This window comes from Colias eurytheme, chromosome 3 (assembly GCF_061535395.1).
Source record: "Colias eurytheme isolate Ceu_HAF_F1 chromosome 3, ilColEury1 Martin Lab GWU primary, whole genome shotgun sequence".
Lineage (NCBI taxonomy): Eukaryota > Metazoa > Arthropoda > Insecta > Lepidoptera > Pieridae > Colias > Colias eurytheme.
This window is the reverse complement of record NC_142982.1, coordinates 6,354,320-6,375,564: the sequence shown is the minus strand read 5'-3', so window position 1 is coordinate 6,375,564 and position 21,245 is coordinate 6,354,320. Positions and strand designations below refer to the sequence as shown.

Genomic DNA, 21,245 nt, shown 5'->3' with positions numbered 1-21,245 from the left:
CGTATTTTCGTGTGGCAGCGTAAGTACCTACGCTGGCGGCGGCATCGCGCGACATCAAAGGCGATTCCTTACTGTAGGAAATAATATTGTAATACTGTGGTATTACCAAGATATTTATATGATTAGAGCTTGTAAAATATTACAGAATACCTGTTGCCCACGGTCTAAAGAATGAAGAAAGATCCTTAAATTGCAAAACTTTGATTAAATATAATTAATATACAGGGTGCCCCGTTTATAGTGGTCCAAAAATTTTTTTCAGCTTGAGAACATCATGAGTAATCATTTAAAACAAACTTTAGTTAAGCGAAAACTTATGGTTTAGAAATTATGATTTTTTTTATAAATAATCCGGAGTTTCAATATTTTTGTCACAAAACCACTCTGTTGTGAAAACTACTGGACCGAATTGAATGAAATTTGGTATAGGTATAGCGCAATAACCTACCTATCGCACTATAGACTCATCTTGTGTAAATAATTAAACTGCATTTTTTTATTTTAACTTTTTCTGTAGTTTTTTGAATTTCTCGGCAAAATATTGATTTTTCGAAAAAATCCTGTGAAAAAAAAAATGTACCACCAAGGTTTTGCTGGTACTGCTAAAAACTACCTTAACATAGGGTTATTCTTGACACAAAAAATCATAGTTGTCCTTCGATTGTAACATCTTCAAAAACAACATCATGTACATTATAGCATGGAAATCGAAAAATTACGAAATTTACCATAATTTAATTTTAATCATTTGGAACGGCCAATTTTTGATTAAGGGTGCACTCACACACATCAGTCACCGTCAAGTCACCGATGACTGATCGGTGACGGTTCGTGTACGTATCCACAAACACCAGTCACCGTCATGTTGTCCGTCAGTCACGTCGCCGGTTTGACTGAATCATTGAACACATACATCAGGTTAGTCAGTGATTAGACGTGTGTCAAGCTAGAGAACATGTAGCAATTGACGGTAGCACGACGCTGACTGAACTGAGACGTGACGGCACCGGGTGAGTGGGGATAAAAGTATGATACATGTATGGAAAGATTATTTGACGTGCCTGACCGGTGACGTCACTGATAGATTTCGTGCCGGCGACTGTCGTGTGGGAACAGAGTCATACTAGAACTATTGATACATATTTTTTTTTAATCCTGTCCGGTGACGTGCCGTGACGGTGACTGATGTGTGTGAGTGCACCCTAAAGAACCATTTATTGCCATAAAAGTCATTACAAAACAGTATTCACATGGCTATAAAACTATTTGAATGAAATAAAATTTTAACCTGCCAGCCAAGATAACGTAACTTTATTCTAATGTCAATTTATTGAGTTTTTTTGTTGTTTAGTTTTTATGTTTAAATCTTAATAAAAGGTTTGGAGAATTAATAAAACAAAATAAATATTAATTAACATATTGTTTATTTTTTACAAAAGGTTTTCAAAATGCCGTCCGCCTTTCGCTAAACATAATCTGCATCTGCGTAAGAAATTTCTTCGCAGCCTATTAAATGGCTGCCGGCTTTCTTTAATGACTGTTATATCCACTTGAATTTTTAGGTATGAACCTATGGTAATAAATGGTTTAATACCATAAATTGGTATACAAATGTACCTATGTATAATGAATGTATGGTTATTTATAGGCATAAATTCAAGTGGCTATAACAGCCATTAAAGAAAGCCGGCAGCCATTTAAAAGGCTGCGAAGAAATTTCTTACGCAAATGCAGATTATGTTTAGTTAAAGCGGACGGCATTTCAAAAACCTTTTGTAAAAAATAAACAATATGTTAATTAATATTTATGTTGTTTTATTAATTCTCCAAACCTTTTATTAAGATTTAATCATAAAAACTAAACAACAAAAAAAAACTCAACAAATTGACATTAGAATAAAGTTAAGTTATCTTGCCTGGCAGGTTAAAATTTTATTTCATTCATTTTAAGTTTTATAGCCATGTGAATACTGATTTGTAATGACTTTTACGGCAATATATGGTTCTTTAAACATAAATTGGCCGTTCCAAATGATTAAAATTAAATTATGGTAAATTTCGTAATTTTTCGATTTCCATGTGTTAATGTACATGATGTTGTTTTTGAAGATGTTACAATCGAAGGACAACTATGATTTTTTGTGTCAAGAATAACCCTATGTTAAGGTAGTTTTTAGCAGTACCAGCAAAATCTTGGTGGTACATTTTTTTTTCACAGGATTTTTTCGAAAAATCCATATTTTGCCGAGAAATTCAAATAACTACGGAAAAAGTTAAAATAAAAAAATGCAGTCTAATTATTTACACAAGATGAGCCTATAGTGCGATAGGTAGGTTATTGCGCTATACCTATACCAAATTTCATTCAATTCGGTCCAGTAGTTTTCATAACAGAGTGGTTTTGTGACAAAAATATTGAAACTCCGGATTATTTATAAAAAAAATCATAATTTCTAAACCATAAGTTTTCGCTTAACTAAAGTTTGTTTTAAATGATTACTCATGATGTTCTCAAGCTGAAAAAAATTTTTGGACCACTATAAACGGGCCACCCTGTATATTTTAATTGTTAACTAACTGTATTAAAGAAGAGTTTGATGAATGGCTATTATTATTATTGATCGAGAATCTAAAAAAGGTACTTATTTTTAACGTAAAATAAAAAATGATAAAGATTTTATATCAAATAGTTTTCTTTAAATAACATCTTAGGTATATATATTTAGGGATTTCTTTGTTATCTGCTTGTCTGTCAATCATTTCGTAAAAGTCTTCTTTCTTTGAAAACGTATCAAGTTGAAATTAATATAATAAGTAAATAATATTTTTACAATCATTAAAAGTTTCATACAACAAACGACTTTTGGAAGCTCCAGCACTTTGAGGGTTCTTGCTTAGAAAAAGTTTTTTATATTTTTATAATACGGTTCAATTGTTAAAAAAATATTGGAAACCTCTCAAACAAACTTGTACAAATATACATACATATATGGTACTAATACGTTACAGAAGCAATTACAGGCAATAATTCGCCAATTGTTTACGGTTGAAGTAATTAAAGACCTATTTGTTTACTCGGTGGAAATATAATAACTAGTTAAAGGGACTCTGTATTACACTGTCCTGTACTTTATCATACTTAAAGGTCAATAGCGTTGCAATGGCACGAGTAAAACTAGAAAGCGACTTAGCCTAGAGCCGTCTCTGAAATTAGCCGATTGACGTAAATGCATCGAAATAATTCCATAGTTAGAATTGAGTGCAACGGGATATCCTCGTATCAGTTTAAACAGAGTAACGATGTGAAGTACATGTAACGAGACGGATGCGCCTGCCCAGCATCATCTCGACAGGTGTCAGAACGGCGCCGGCACTAATCTTTCAATTATGCGCACTTCTCACTGCACATCTCCATACTTCAATTATGGAATGTACTCGAATCATATTATGTATCATGTGTTGCATTCGCTTCTGCGTACTGCAATTTAAGACCAGCTCGTTTAAAAATGTACGTGACTGCTTTAAAAATAAGTATTATGTATATCTGAAACATTGCCATGTCGTTTGTTGGAAATATTTCCTATTATATAATGTTACTAGCCCGGCTTCGCACGGGTGCAATGCTGATACTAAATACACTACAGAAAAACTGTGAAGTTGTATATTATAAAAAAAAACATAGCGGCCCGCTCCGGCTTGGCACGGGTATTATAAAATATTTTATTATATGTATTGATTATATAGCCGGGCGGCCGGCCGGTACTGCCGCAAACGGTACGTCCCGCAATTTTTAAATCTGTAATATCTTCGAAAATATTCACTTAAATCATACGGTGTAAAGGGCCATATAGATCTATATTAAATGAACAATGTATTCAAGGTATTTAATTGGTTAAGGTTTAATGCTGTATTGGTTAAAATCGCTTCGAAAATTAGCCATTATTTGTCGTAAAAAGTAAATGACAAAAAAAAGTTATTGTGGGTTATCCATAAGAGATAGACATATACCATCGTGGACTTTTCTGTAGACCTTTTCAATGTGTATAATACTTTATACATTATTTTGATAAAACTCGTAGGGTTCAGCAAGGGTTCAGCCTGCGTTTGCAATGTAGGCGGAAAAAATGTAATTTTTTACGACATCACATTAGAAACCTCAAAAATAACAGTACTTCTCCACTATTTAATGGATGTTATTATACATATAAACCTTCCTCTTGAATCACTCTATCTATTAAAAAAAACCGCATCAAAATCCGTTGCGTAGTTTCAAAGATTTAAGCGTACAAAGGGACATAGGGATATAGCTGGGACATAGGGACAGTGAAAGCGACTTTGTTTTATACTATGTAGTGATACAGGGTGTCCCTAAAAGTAGTGATGAACGGAAGCTGGGAGGTAGATGACCTAGAGGACTATCCGAATCACCCCCATGTATGTTAAGCGATTTTTCGTATTTTTGGAGTTATGAAATTCTTTTTTTTTTTCAATTTTTCATCTATCGCTGAGTACGATGAGATTTTTATTTATGGTGACGTGAATTATTGCGCTAGATGCTTGATTTTTTTGTGTGCTAAGCTGAAAGATAGGCCAATTCATTATGGTAGCATTAACTATCGTTAGATCTTTGAATGGAATAAAAAAAAGAATTAAATGCCAAGAAAGACAAAATTACCCAGTATGTTCACAACTTCAAGGGCACATAAAAAAATAAAAATCACATAAAAAAGTTTTCCGTTTGGCTTTTAAAAACTTGCTCTATCTATCAGGTAGCTACCCTAAAAATTTAATTTTATTATTCAGAAGGCTTCAATCGAAAAATTAAAATCTAAATGTGGGAAGTGCAAAAATTTTTGGCGAATCTCTCGGCAATAGGTGAAAAATTGAAAAAAAAAACATCATATCTCCGAAAATACGAAAAATCGCATAACATACACAGGGGTGATTCGGATAGCCTTCTAGGTCCTCTACCTCCCAGCTTCCGTTCATCACTACTTTTTGGGACACCCTGTATATAATAAAGCGTTAATATTATACAGTTTACTTTTGCAACTGCTGGTACGGTTATAATTAAAAACATTTACACATGGATAAACGTTTGTCAAAATGTCAGATGTAAATGTTTTGAATTCTTATGAGGAAAATCAACTTTATCTTCCCATCTCGACAAATTAAACAGCAAAGTGGTGATGAGCGACAAATAAAAAACAGGAGGCTCGACGCTTTAATACACTATCTCTCTTATCATGCTGTATGTAGAGCGCAATAAAAATATTGTCACGTTTTGGAGCCAAATGCCTATAAATATACTAGAAAAGAAGTGTGTTTTGTTATATTATTCTAAACACGACGTATTTTGATATTTCTAAGCATGACATGATTAAGAAATGTTGAACCGTTGATGTCATATTTATCATTTCTTTATCACGCCAATGGTGAAATCTAAATAATATTTAGATTGTGTGTCAGTGATATTTCCATTGAACGCAGATAAAACGCATTTGCGCAGGAACATCTTTCCTAAGAATCGGCCGAGCACAAAAGATTAGCAGTTATGAGATCAAGTAATATTGATATGTAAATGTGTACATAGAAAGGGAAAATAGGTACAGATAATATGACAGTTGTATTGTTTCGTTATTGTTGTGAAATCCGCTTGGACGCGGTACAAGCGCGATAAAGGAGAGCGTTTTGTGCGCCGCGCGTCGCGCGTGACACCGTGTTTACATGTTCAATGTGACACGGCCTCGTTTATTCGAGTTTGTCACGATTTTATCAACAAGGAATTCTTCAGAATTGAATATGTAAAGCGGTGCAGTGACTAAGGATCATAAAATAAATACGCCCACCTTGCATTGCTTCATTCAAAAGGAAATTAATCAGAAAATTCCTGGTAGAAACGACCAGAATTTGAAAACATAAAGCTTATGAAATAATAATGTCCGGTTGTCTATTTATGGGCAGCTTGATTTATTTCAGTGAATACAATTGTTGGAAAAGGCAAATATTATAATCTGTATTTTGGTTATTGTATAGTCTGTATGGTATCACTGTAAACGGCAATTGTCTTTGCCTTCCTCTCTGTCTCTGTGGTTCGTGGTGCGCACAATGTAGTTTGTAATAAAGTATAACAAAAAAATAAAGATAATTTATAAAGATCCACAAGTTGTGTTTAATATACAATTATTTCAACATGGTAGCAGAGCGTGGTTAATAAATTATGAAAAAATATCAACATCACGAGAAGATTATGAAGATACGTAAAAGTACAAGTTACACAAGTAAATTGAATATAAAAGGAAAGGTTGAAAATTGATCAAGATTATTAGAAATATTGAAACAATGGCTAAGCAAGCCCGGATTGAAGATATTACGATACCTATTTTTGATGGTGCAAATTATTCAAGTTGGAAATTGAGGTTAATGACCTTGTTGGAGTATAAGGAATGTCACGAGCCCGCCACGACACGTGTTCCGGTAAAAGATGAAAATGTTATGAAGAAAAAAGATTTAAAAGCAAGGACTATTATAATGAGCACAATTTCAGATCGTCAACTAGAATATATTAGTGAATGTAAAACAGCTTACGAAATTATTAGAAAATTTGACAGGATGTACCTAACCCAGTCTACTGCAATGCAAATATTATCGAGAGCAAACATAGAAGAAGTAAAGTTGAATAATTATAATACAGTAGAAGATTTTTTTGTCGCTTTTGAAAAAACAATCAACACTTTTAAAGATGCCGGAGGAAAGATAGATGAAACAGAAAAGTTGAGATATCTTCTCAAAGCGCTCCCACCAAGTTATAGTTATATTGGAGATTTCCTTGATGTAATACCAGAAGAACAAAGGACTGTTGATTATGTGAGGACTAAAATTAAAGAGAAAAATATTACTTCATGCAATTCAGAAGGTAGAAATAATGTGAGTACATTTAATATTAAAACAAAACTTCAATGTTTTATTTGTGGAAAGACTGGCCATTTCAAGAAGGACTGTTGGCAGAGAAAGAATATAAATCAACAACGTAAGGAACCAGGCAGATATCAAACGCATTACAATCATCGAGGACATTTTAGAGCAACCTACAGAGGTCAAAGCCGAGGCAGAGGTCGAGGTCATGCCAGAGATGACACTTCAAACAATTTTTCACCGCAGTCATGGACAACTCAAGTATTAAACCCGGAAGTAAAGCAGGTATATTTTGATAACAATAAGAATAAAGAATGTATGTATAATAATGAAATAAATTTTCTTTTAGATAGTGGATGTACGGATCACATAGTAAATAGCGATACATATTTTTATAAATGTGAAAATTTAAAAATTCCAGTCAATGTAAAATTACCAGACGGCAAAATATTAAGTGCGACCAAGGTAGGTGATATTCAAATTTGTTTTGAAAACTTTTATAGTAAACAATATGTAGATTTAAAGAATGTTTATTTTGTAAAAGGTATTAATCAAAATTTGTTGAGTTTTGCTAAAATAACTAAGTCTTCCACAATAGTAGCTAAAGGTGACAATGCAAAAATATATAATCAGTCTCGTGAATTAATAACTGTTGCTCATAAAATTAACAATTTATATTATATGAAAGGTTTTGCATTTAACAACTTGAAAAATGATGTGTATACTCATTCTGTAAAATTGACTTATAAAGAGAAATGGCATAGGGCACTTGGACATGTAAATTTTCAATATTTAAATAAACTAGTTAATGATAAATTAGTTGATGGTTTGCCGGATAGGATTGAAAGTGTAGACATGAAATGTTCAAATTGTATACAAAGTAAAATGGCTAATGTTCCTTTTGAAAATAATAGAACTAAAACTAAAGAGATTTTAGAATTGATTCATACTGATTTAAACGGTCCACATAATACAACTGGTTATGGTGGAGAAAAATATTTCTTGACATTTATTGATGATTATAGCAAGTGTACTAGAATATTTTGTATTAAAAGCAAAGCTGAAACTGCCTAATTGTTTTATAGAATTTGTAAACTTAGTAGAAAATAAATTTAACAAAAGAATTAAGAAATTACAGTGTGATAATGGGAAAGAATATTTAAATAAGGATATTATTAATTTTATTAAACAGAAAGGTATAGAGTTATTACCATGTCCACCATATGTTCACGAATTGAACGGAGTAGCTGAAAGATATAATAGATCCGCTATGGATATAGGTAGGTGTTTATTGAGGGAAGCTAATATTCACAGAAGATATTGGCCGGAAGTTATTAAAACGGCAGCTTATTTAAAAAATCGAACTATCGCTAATACTTTAGAAAATAAAACTCCTTATGAGATATTTTTTGGAATAAAACCAGATGTAGAACATTTAAAAATTTATGGAAGTAGAGTTTTTGTAAGAGTTCCTGAAGTTTTAAGAAAAAGTAAATGGGATGATAAAGCTAAATTAGGAATATTAGTGGGGTATAATGAAAATAGCTACAGAGTTCTTTTGAATAATAGGATAGTTAATGCTAGGCATGTTCAGGTAGTCGAAGAAAATACTAAATTAATTTGCTTAGAAAAACAACATGATCAAATAGTTAAAGATAATGATTTAGAATCTGATACAACATTGAATGTTTCAAATAAATTATGTAATACTGAATATGAAAATGATACAAACATAGATGAGAATTATAAAAATACTACGGAACACCTTGTAAACAATGATAATCTTGATGACGATGAGAATAACGAATGTGTAGGAGTAGGAAAACTTAAAAGAAAGCGAATTCCAGTTTCTAGATATGGTAATCCAGTTTCACACTTTATATATGTAAATTATACTGATGCAAATGTACCAAATACTTATGAGGAAGCAATGAGCTCAATTGATCATGAACTATGGCAAAGAGCAATGGACTCTGAAATAAATAGCTTAAATAAAAACAATACTTGGCAAATTGTTGATAGGCCCAAAGACAAAAAAGTTATTGATGTTAAGTGGATTTTTTAAAAAGAAAAGTAATAATGTTTACAAAGCAAGATTAGTTGTAAGAGGATTTCAGCAAAATGATTATATTGAAAATGTTTATTCACCAGTAGGAAGAATGCAAACATTAAAAATTTTATGTCATACAGTTGTAAAAATAGTTTATTTATTGAACAGATGGATGTTGAGACTGCATTTTTAAATGGTTGTGTTAAGTCAGAAGTATATATAAATCAACCGAAAGGTTTTGTAATAGGAGACAATAAAGTTTGTAAATTGCAAAAAGCTCTCTATGGTCTCAAAGAAAGTCCTAGAGTATGGTATGATTGTTTTGATAGGTTTATAAAAGGATTAGATTTTGTAAGAAGTAACTATGATTATTGTTTATATGTAAACAGAGCGAGCAAAGATCCAATATATATATTACTGTTTGTTGATGATCTTTTAATTTGTTGTAAAAGTAAAAATAAAATTGAAGAAGTAAAAATTAGCTTGATGAAAAGGTTTGCAATGAAAGATTTGGGTAAAATTAAAAGTTATATTGGTATAGATATAGATTATAGTAATGATAGAAATATATTGTCTTTAAATCAAACAAAATATATTGAATCTTTGGCTGCAAAATATAATTTAGAAAATTCTAAGTTATATGATACTCCAATGGAAACTAATTTAAGATTAGAACAAGCTAAGGAAATTGATGAAGGTATTCACTACAGAAATTTAATAGGTGAATTATTGTACATTAGTAACGGCACTAGGCCAGATGTAGCGTATAGTATTAATTATTTGAGTAGGTTTCAGAATTGTTACAGTCAAACACACTATAAATATGCAATAAGAGTATTAAAATATTTGTTTAAGACTAAGGATTTAAAGTTAACATACTATGGAAATGTAGACACTGAAATATTAGATTGTATGGTAGATTCTGACTATGCTGGAGATAATGTAGATCGGAAATCAACGTCAGGTTTTGTTATTAGATTGTTTGGAAACTTAATTTTTTGGAAAACACATAAACAAAATGTGGTTACTAAATGTTCAACTTTTGCAGAGTATATTGCTATGTCAGAGGCAGTGTCAGAAGTACTTTTTATTAGAAACTTGTTAAGTGATTCATTTGATTTAGAACTTTGTAAACCGGTAAAATTGTATGAAGATAATTCAGGTGCGATTGCAATAGCTAAATATGGTAATTTTACAATAAATTCAAAACACATTGAAGTGCAGTATCATTATATAAATGAGAATTATGAAAGAGGAATTATTGATATTGTTAAAATTGATTCAAAATGTAACTTAGCAGACATGTTAACTAAAAGTCTAGATAAGACAAAATTTTTGAAAAACAGATTAGAATTAAGATTAATTTAGTACAGTTTACATCTAAGTTCAAGTTATAATATTGTATAAGTAAAAGTTCAAGTTCAAGTTATAATAGTGTATAAGTAAAAGTTAATTAGATTATAAATTGGGTGGAGGTATTATATTGTGTTTTTAAGCATTGTAAGTAAAGGTAATATTGTTAAAGAAAATAAAGATTATAAATTTGAGGAGGCGTGTTGGAAAAGGCAAATATTATAATCTGTAAGTATTTTGGTTATTGTATAGTCTGTATGGTATCACTGTAAACGGCAATTGTCTTTGCCTTCCTCTCTGTCTCTGTGGTTCGTGGTGCGCACAATGTAGTTTGTAATAAAGTATAACAAAAAAATAAAGATAATTTATAAAGATCCACAAGTTGTGTTTAATATACAATTATTTCAACAACAATATTGCTGGATTAGACGCACAATTTAATATATTTTTTGAAATGACGGAAAATATATATATTATAAATATACATATATTATTGGTATATTAAAAAATTATTTATATGAAAATTACAAAATCTTCTCCCTACTTAATTTCCTTGCAAAACAAATAAAATAAATATTGTTATTTTTTTCTTTACGCTGCAATAGGGGAGCGCGCTTGTGAATTTGTGTGTAAATGAACATTTAACAAAGATGTTAAACAATGTTGTCTTGGCATCCAAAAGACATAAATTGCGGGTGATTAACCTAGAAAGAGGTTTAATAACCAAGATTCATGGCAGCAAACTTAAAGGAGATTTACTCATATCAACATGCGTAATGGCGATCGATCAACTCTTTCGCAATTTACTTGTTGAAGTGTGCAATCTTACAGTAAATACCGGCATTAACAAACAAGTCGTTTGCCTTTAGCGCTTCAGAGACAAAGTGAATTCTTTTTCCAGGCTTGTCGAGTTGGCCAAATTGGAAACAAACAATTTGATTAAAGTTTTCCCGCACTCTCTAGCGCCATTTGTCTTAAATTAGAAAAGAAAACACAAGTATTCCATTAGAAACAATGGGCATTTCATAAATCATACTTCCATTAAGCTCTTGATTAAAAACATAGCGGACGTAGTATTTAAAGAAATCTCTTGTTGAGACGAATAAAAAGGCCTACTTTATTTCCAACACAGCCGTATCTCATTTGTGGTATACGTATAACAGCGGATGGGACAAAAGAAACAATAGGAGGGAGATACACCTCCTACAACCATTCTGATGTTAATGTTGGGAACCTAAACATTTTATATCGGTCAAGGCTGTGTGATTTATACATTCGATGCTATTATATATTCTACATACTTCATAAAAGTAGGTGAGGACTGAGGAGTGACTGAGTTGGTACAATTTATATTGTTTCTATCTAATATATCTCATATTCTCAATATTTTCATAAATTGCAAAGAAATTACATACAACATAATATTATGTTGTTTACAATTTTTGGTACGAACTAGGAAGATCACATAATTGTTTTTCTTTGTTTTATCTATCCAAACAAAAAAGGCAATTAATAAAAAGTAATTTATGAACCCAGGTACTTGCCAGGCCGATTACGAAAAGCGAGGTGCAAGCATAAGGCGCAATATGTAGCAAATTGCATCCTTTAAATGCAATATACCTGTATTTTACATTCTATCAAATCGCATTTTCGTTCTTATACGCCGATATTATAAGATAGTTAGTTATACGTCTTTATATAAGGTAAAACGCTTGCGTGTTATTAACACTATTAGTTTATATAAACGCTATTTTCAGAAAGTGAGCCTGCTGCAGACGCGATAAGGGTCTTGTAGGTGGAGGTAATGTACACAGTCGAGATAGAGAATGTTGCTCAAGTTAAATATTTGCACGCTTGCCTACTTCGCGGAGACTACCTACGTGAAAATTTGCGCGTCGGTCGGTGTGAGTATTAAATTTTCCGAATATCCAAGACGTCGACATACCTGCATCTTGTCGTTTTTAATAGTCTACAATATATACATTTATAAAGAATCGAAAACAATCGATCACGAGGCGGGACTCGAACCCGCGCCATTCTGGGGCGGATGCCTGACCAATTCAGCCACTCGTGAGTCGTGACCCGCCGGAGCATTTAAATTTATATATGTATTATAATATAATTTTTAAATTTATATTTATAAACGCAAATAGCTGTACCTAATTGAGTTAGTTTATAACCGTATTAATAGAGGGGTATTAGATACGATTACACTTCACACTAATTTTATACAGAATAAGGATAATCGTTCAACTCACACTAACCGAAAATTTAAAAGACACGTTTCATTTCATAACTATGGAAAATTCAAGGGAAATTCACTTTAAAGTGCATTCGAGCAAGCATGCTATTGGAATCTAGAAAATCTAATTTTTGCCGAGTAGTTGAAGCTCATCTATATCGACTTACAAAATATGCATATTATGTACCTATAGGCTATTTAGTATCTATGAAGATTTTTTTTTAATAAAATATATACAGGGTGTCCCACTATTGGTATACTAAGCGCGAGGCGACTTGTAGTTTTGCATACACTAATCACGTAAAAAATACTTAAAAAAATTTCAACAACAAAATTACGCCAAAAATTTTTTGCTCAATTTTTTCCATGTTTTCTTCTCTAGTTTCGCGCAGCCGGCATATTATATCGCTTCTCTAATATGAGCATTTTGTCTATGAAAATATAATCTTAAACAATAGCTCACGTGCTGGTGTCAAAGTTGGGCGGGTTTCTTGTTATGGGTGCACACAAAGAGTTTTAAGAATTCATCTATTTGAAAAAAAATGCATCTAGAATTTTATAAGTATTTTTTACGTACTCAGCGTATGCAAAACTATAACCTCCTTTGAGCTTAGTATACCCACAGTGGGACACCCTGTATATCTATTCTATTTTTATGCAAACTTAGGGCGTATTCAGAAAGAAAGCTTGAAACTTATAAGCGCTTATCGGCGCTTGTCAACGCTGGTTCGTTCTATACAAAGGAAGCAGGTTGAAGCGGATTCAAACAAATTTTATATGGCTGACCAGCGCTTGTTGAAACTTGTTGATACTTGTCGGCGCCGATCAGCGCTTATCGGCGCATGTTCATATATTTTCCTGCGCGGGTTACCAGCGCTGATAAGCGCTTATAAGTTTCAAGCTTTCTTTCTGAATACGCCCTTAGAAAAGTATAATAGACCTTCTTATTCTGTGTTGAATCCTGAGCCCGTATGAATGAAGCCCTAAGCATATTAATTTTTCAGATTTCAGATGCGCAATTAAAATATGTATTAAAAAGATATAATATAGTGCTAAGCTTTATCTGAAAGCAAAACAAACAAGGTGCGTGATACAGAAACACTTATCCAAGCCAAACCGCATAAAGTGGGTAACCTCGTAATCCACTCGAGTATCCTAAGAGACCGAGCGTGTGTAAAGAGTACTCACTGCCAATGGAAGGGTCCCGTAATGCCATCTTTCAGTCTGTCCTTGAGGGATCGCTGGCGGGAAGGGCCGGGCCCAGGGGGCAGCGTGCCCGCGCCCGCCGGCACCGCGGCGGGCGGCGCGCGCGCTGGCGACGACATCGCGACGCGCGAGTCCAGAGGGCTTCACTAGCACCCGGCGCACATATACATCACACCACTGCACCGTTATACAGCACTAAAACGCGCGCTGCAACAAAGCCAACCGACAAAAGCCACATAAATAAACACAAAGCGAAGCGGTGGTGAGTAAAACGATAATTGGTAAGCGGAAGAACTGTTTCCACAATTCGCGATTATTGCGACGTTGAGGTGTAAGCACACAAATGTTGATAGTGCAATAATGTATCAACTATCAACTATTCGACTCATTGCAAAAAAAAGGGGATTGTATGCAACACATGTATGTAAAGCTGTTTAAAGGCTTGTTTGCGGGCCAGTGTGTAATAAAGGTATAGGCTTAGAAATATTAAAATAATTAAACATAATATAAATGTATTATAAATGACCTATTTGTAAAATAAAACATAAATAAACATACACAATTAATTTCAACCTATGAACAGAATCCTCATAATTTATTAGCAAAGTCTTCTATCGATTATTATGCATCACGTTTGTGTAAGGCGTTACAAAATGATTTAAGTACTTTTAAAATGATTTTTTAATGTTTTATTGTAGAGATAGCGTCACTTAGCAAATAAATCAATTTGGAGCTTTGAGAACACATCGAATAAATAAATATTTCAGGTGTTTCAAAATAGGTAATAACTTCCCTTGTATGAAGGTAGGACGTGGCGCGAATAAATTCAAAGGAGCGTGTGAAAAATTAATTATGCATTACTGGCTTGGGGCTGCTGTAATGTGGGAAGGTATGGTAATTTAATGTTCACTGGAAAACCAAATTCCTCTCACATTAATTTAAATTACACGCGATTAAAAATTATATATCGTCTCTTACTAAGACGAGTCGATTATAATAAACTTCAACAACACTTGATAAAATTTTAATAGATGTAGGTATATGTGTAATATTTTTATATGTTAGTGCATAGTATCCACTAACATATAAAAATATTAAAGCCATGGCTTTTAAATTTTAATCAAATAAAACATGAGGTAGTGTTCATGCGCCGAAATTACTTTATTCCAATTTAATGGATCGCATTTAAACGTGCACCTTAACCAAAACGAAATACTTATCATTAATTTGTAGAATCCTTATAACTATCTAAGTCTATCATCGTGGTTAGATACTGTAATAGCCAGCAAATATATATTTCAGAGACATGCAACGTCCGCCATCCATTATCTAGCAACGCGGCACTATCGCGTGCAACATTCCAGAATGCTGTCCCCCAACTATATAGCAAAGTTCAAACATCAAGTCACCGGGTCACAAAGGTCGCGCCGCGGCGCTTTAATTGACCTATACAGGGACCTAAGCGAACATGAACACGTGCCAAATCACGATTTTCATTGGCACTTCGTGGAACCGACAAAGAGGCTTCGGCAAATGTGATTTAGTGATGATGTATCTGCTGATTTACATGCCGAAATTTTGAGGTGATATTAAAATTTAAAATGATTGACTATCTATTAGGTAATTTTCTCTTGCATTATATTATGGATTCAAAATGATTTCAATCTAAGTTAAGAGTCTATTAAATTAATCGGATATGGAACACTTATGTGAATTAATAATATTATTTTAGTGCGACCATAGATTTCCTTAATTTAAATAAACTTGATATAATCCGCTTATCGAGAGACAATAATCTGGTCGATTATTCTTTTTAACAAAAACAACAAGCAATTATCTCCTTAAATCAACAAATTAGGTACAATTAAATTGTGATGTGAAAATACTGAAGGGAGAACGACAGCAAGCGGCTATCGATCGGCCCTAGCCTCCGCTTGCGGGGCTCTTCCCTCCTCCCCGCGCTGCCCGGCCGCGTGCCTTACGTAAGCCCAGCTGATCGCACCCACCCTGTAACCTTGGCAACGAGCCCTGTGCACGCGCTTCTCAACAAAAAAAAATATCAACATATTTTCCTGTTTGTTTAAGAACTTTGACCTTTTCTACGTATGAGATATAAACCTGTCATAACTTTGCATAGGCAAACTTGGGCAAATTAATGTTTAAACTCGCCGTGAAAGAGAACGGAAATTTATTTATTTTATGCTTAGGTAAAAGAATACCAAATATTATTTAAAAAAGTAAAAGACTAAAACACAAAATTACACTTAATTTATAAATCAGCAATAACAATATCTAACGTTGTTATCCATAACGACACCGACAGTATTTCACAATGCAAGTAGTTCGAGCGGAAGAGCTATCAATATAAGCTCGTTAGAGAACGCTATTCTCCTGGGAGCCTACATCAGACGACATGTTAATTTCCTGCGACGAATGCGAGCCAACCGTTCATCCTACCAATAAGCAATAACCTTCCATTACGTATATGCAACATATGTCTAGCTGTACTCAAACACGATATTCAGATTAACTATAATATAATTCACAACAGCCTTAATTTTTCTGGCATTCTAGTTTAACATTATCGATCGACTTTATTTACTTGAAAATGTTTTCACGTGAAGGTTGGACAAACATCATTTTAAATATGTATTAAATAGCTTTTTACTTTCTAGCCCCTTGTTTCTTGAAAATATGGACTATCGACATAAAATATAACATGTTGCTTGTAATCCAAAGTAACAAGCGATGCGGAAACAGACCCGGACGGGAAAAATACGAACAAAAGTATCTCTGAAAGTCTGAAATGCACTGCATTCAGCATAGTAATAAAGGTATAAAGTATGCTTGTATGCTTAACCTATGTATAACAAGCTGAATCATACTGTAAGTATAAATTTATAGTGAACAATTAAATTTAATACGCATACCTAACACAAACATTTCGTGGGAAAAATGTTAATAAATTCTACGACATATCTGTCATCGAGGCTAACTATTATTTGTAATTTAGAATAAATTCCTTAACAAAAATCTATACTACAATTCCTACATAGGTAATATTCAGAATCAGAAACATCTTCTTTTTACGTCTTCTTTATTGCGTAGGTATATGCTTAATTCGCTAATATCTGACATCTAGACAAACAGGCTACATAAAAATTGCATCAGAGTAAAATAATGAGACACTTTCGAATGAATCTAACGATACTAATTGACAATTTTATTATGGAACGAAAGAGAACGATGACGAAATAAATGAAAAATGATTGAATTTCTTTGACAATGTTTAATGATGATGGCGTGCAGAGAAGCATCTAATGTGGTTCATGCATTGTCGCAACGAACCGTATAAGAACGAGGTTCGCATGAAGCAGCGTAGACAGGCTGAGCAGCATAACGCGCACACGTCTACTTCGAAGGCTGGAAACGTGCAACTGTTCTAGACGACGTCGGGCGGGGGCGCAGTGAGTGGGCGGCGCATGACGATGGCGCCCAACGAGAAACCTCACCCTTTTTCTCTCCGCCTCGCAATCACTGGTCGGTGTATCGACACCTATACCGTGGAAATTTACAGAAAACTATGCAAACTTTATACAAATAGTCGCTCATGAATGAAAGCTCGGCTCGAAATCAAAAGTAAGATAACCATATTATCTGGTACCTCATAAGTTATTATTAATAACATAGACATCCTATTATAAATACAAGTGATCACACAAATTATTACTAAACTAATATAAAAAAGAAAACAATAAATAAATCTACAATATCAAGACATAAATAAATTACGAAAGGATAGTTTAAGGGCATCTGCATCGTGGCGTGGCATTACGAAAAAGTGAAAAGATCAGAAAGTTTATCGCTGTTTTCATAGTTTAGTTGTCTTACAAAATATTCCTTTACTATTTAGTTATTTACTATTACGGCCTTTTAACTAGTTCAATCATATTTCGCCGCAAAGTGCTTAATAGTTAATACAGCCAGCTTGTTCTTTTATTTGGGTCTAAAGTTTTTGTTATTCGCCCTAGAATTAATTTTGAAATTTTTTTATAAATATTCGACATAAGGCTTATTGGTCTATAATTGGTAATTTCGCTCTTGTCACCTTTTTTATATACCGGGATGATTGTAGATGTTGTCCACTGAGTTGGAATTGTCTCTGTTTGTATTATGTATATCATCGAAAATATTACCTACACGTCGCGTCGTAAAATTGTCGAACAAAACTTCTTGCTCGGGTCTACATGACCCTTGTAGGTTGGTAGGCTTCATGTAGGTATCGTGTGAAAAACAAAGGTGTTCACATGCTAATATTTTATTTGTGGTTGGTTTCTTAGTATTCGTGGTTTCATAAAGACTAATAATGAGTTTGATTATAGGTACTACGAATCGAGCGTGCATGATAGGTACATTGCCACATTATGCCCACATTTTTTTTTAATAGTGGAGAATGCATTTAGGCATACCCAGGGCACTCGGAGAAAGAGCCCTGGGTTATGTCGGACTCACCCTGCTGAGTGCAGGGAGTAGGGACCTACCGACTAAACTCCACTGTGTTCCGCCGTGCCGCTTTATTGACGGGGCCGCGGGTATTCGGTAGAACCGCGTCCGCAGACACATTAAGTTATGTGGAACTTATAGATTGGCAAATCGACCATTCCTTTGACCTAAGAATAAATAGTCCCTTATTAACAGTGTTCGCCTATATATAGTGCATATGGATAACTTAGGCCAGTTAATTAATAATAATGATGATGATTTTTCCCTTATATCGGGAAACAGGATAAGAAACCCTTCCCAGCATATCGATTTTCTGACTTCTCTCATCTAATTGAAAAGACTGAAGCGATAGTCAATAAATAATTTAATTGTAGACTTAAAATTGGTCAAGGATATCTTATTTCCATCATATATTATAAAATGCGTATCTAAAACCAGTCCTCGACGTCACTAGCTTGTTGATTGTTCTATATCAGTGGGATTAGACACGAAATACGGAAATATTCCGTGCAATGGCGTAACTGAGAGATACTCCATAAAAATAAGGATTGTGTTAAATAGGATAGGAAATAGGAATGGTGTTAAGTATAAAACATACAGACTTCAATCAATTACCAATTACGTATTATTGTCTCAGATTGCAAATAAATTTAATATAGGGCTTCTATCACTCAGTCACTAACGAAGCCATAAAAATTGGTATTATAAAAATACTGTAGGCCTGTACCTAGTTGTTTAAGTAATGTTGAATAATACTATATGTTGACCCCATGAGGCTATTGATTACTGGTTGACTACAATAGCAGCTTTTCTCTTCATAAAAACCTTCCAAGTGCATATACATTTTAAGTTTTACCCTCTAAATTTTGGAGATTCATTTTAATTTCAGGGTGTAATCGTTAAGTGTGACGTCACTTCGAAAATCTGCTATGAATACAAGATGTATGGGAAATGAATTGTATGGGAGCGTTTAATGTAACATTTTTGGATATTTCTCGAAAAATTACGGCCATTTTACTCAGTAGGTTAAGTACTTTTGATATAAGTTTAAAGTTTTTTGATATCTGCAATAGTGACGGAATCATCGCCTGTGCACACATTGCGATTACACCCTGTATAGATTAGCAATATCAAATATAAATTATAATATGAACAACAATTATAACCAATACAAATGGCAAATAAAAGAATGTTTATATCTTGATTTCCTATTGAAAAGTATGTTCAACTAGAGGTAAAGAACTATGTAATAGGTTTGAGTTCAAATCTGAATAAAATAAATAATACACATTATTACAGGATCTACTAAATTTAGTGCAATTGAACGAACATACTGCTACAATGATTAATCCATACTCATATTATAAATGCGAAAGTAACTCTGTCTGTCTGTCTGTTACTCAATCACGCCTAAACTACTGAACCAATTTGCATGAAATTTGGTATGGAGATATTTTGATACCCGAGAAAGGACATAGGCTACCTTTTATTGCGAAATATGTATCGTCGCAGTGTGGGACGGCCTTCAACGAGATGGACAGACAACCTGATCAAAGTGGCGGGGAGCCTCTGGATTCACGCCGCTGGTGATCGGTCGTTTTGGAAATCTTTGGGGGAGGCCTATGTCCTGCAGTGGACGTCTTGAAAGGCTGTAATGATGATGATGATGACGATGATGTATCACGGGCGAAGCCGGGGCGGACCTCTAGTTTGAATATAAAACTACAGAAGGACAACAATTCCTTTCTCATGCACCAGTAATAGAGGGGCACCTCTAAAATAACTTCCAAGGCTTAGTCATAGACATAATGTGTGGGGCAATTGACTCACTTTACTTCAACTACCTAAGTACCTAACCTGTTGTAATCAGATGATGTAAGGTAAATAGGACTTTTGCAAATGTGATATGATAATTGATAATATCTATTTTATATGTGAAATTCATCTTTCACATCATTATATTATATTATAATGTGTATAATTGTAAATGTGTATAATCTGTTCTGTCAATATGGAAATATAAATGATACAGAATTAATACAGAATAATATGCAGAAGTGATCCCTGCTAATAAAAGGGTATCATGAAATATTTTTTACATATAATAACAACAGTGATACAAATAATTATTGTAATCTTTATTAGACTACAAGCCCGCATAGGACAAAAATATGGGTCAAATGAACCACCAGGGGACATATCTAGAACGATAGCAGAGCAAAAAATAATAAGATTCATCACTATGCCGTCACTTGTAAGCTGTCCAACTGAGTGCAGATGAGAATTAAAAAGTACAGGTAGACTCGGTAAATTTTGGTCATATATTTTTGTACGGCATTCTTAACCATCGATAGATCCATTAAAAATAATAAGAAACCGCTCAGTGCCGTACAAAAATGGTGGTCCACCAAGTCGGAATTTTTATTTAATTTCCGAGAGTTACCGGGGGTAAATTTGGTCATTTGACCATGTACGGCATCTGTGTCATACTATTGCTATACTGCTTTTAATCCATTATTCCGCAACGCCGTACAAAAATCATGGGGACAAGGGGAAAAAATCGAGAGATGCAATCCCCTCTCTTTCCCCACTCCAGGGGGTCATTTGACTAAGTACGGCTTCGGTTCCAAAACATTATCTAGCACTCAAAAGTACTATTAAAAGCAATGCCGTCAAAAAATAATTGTTCTTTTAAATGTATACCAATAATCATCTTAATTTCATCGAATTCTTGATATAAAGAGCTGTAAGGTCATTTGACCCTGTACGGGAACTTTTTTTTTAACATGATATTGTAAAATTCAATTGTTGTATAGTATTGCCGTTCAAAAGAAACCGTTCTAAAAAAAGTTATAGAGAAATGCAAAACCAGAAATTTTGTTAAAGTTTAAACATCGTAGATTAATGAAATATAATAGTTTTCTACACTTTATCCGTTGTTTTAAATAGTATTAACATAGATAAATTAGGAAAAAA

General features: G+C 33.5%; 1 protein-coding gene across 3 annotated transcripts in view; it reads right to left on the bottom strand.

The window, feature by feature from the left end:
* The window catches only part of mtd (TLD domain-containing protein mustard), a 104,209-nt gene that overhangs the window by 79,199 nt on the left and 3,765 nt on the right, over positions 1-21,245 (bottom strand). For 2 of the 3 annotated variants that reach the window (XM_090119705.1, XM_090119708.1), the window contains exon 2: positions 13,749-13,973. In XM_090119705.1, the coding sequence (XP_089975831.1) occupies positions 13,749-13,885 (137 nt within the window). In that variant the 5' untranslated portion in view covers positions 13,886-13,973. Of the gene's footprint in view, positions 1-13,748; positions 13,974-21,245 lie in introns of those variants that run through there. The other variant, XM_090119704.1, reaches the window with a different exon arrangement.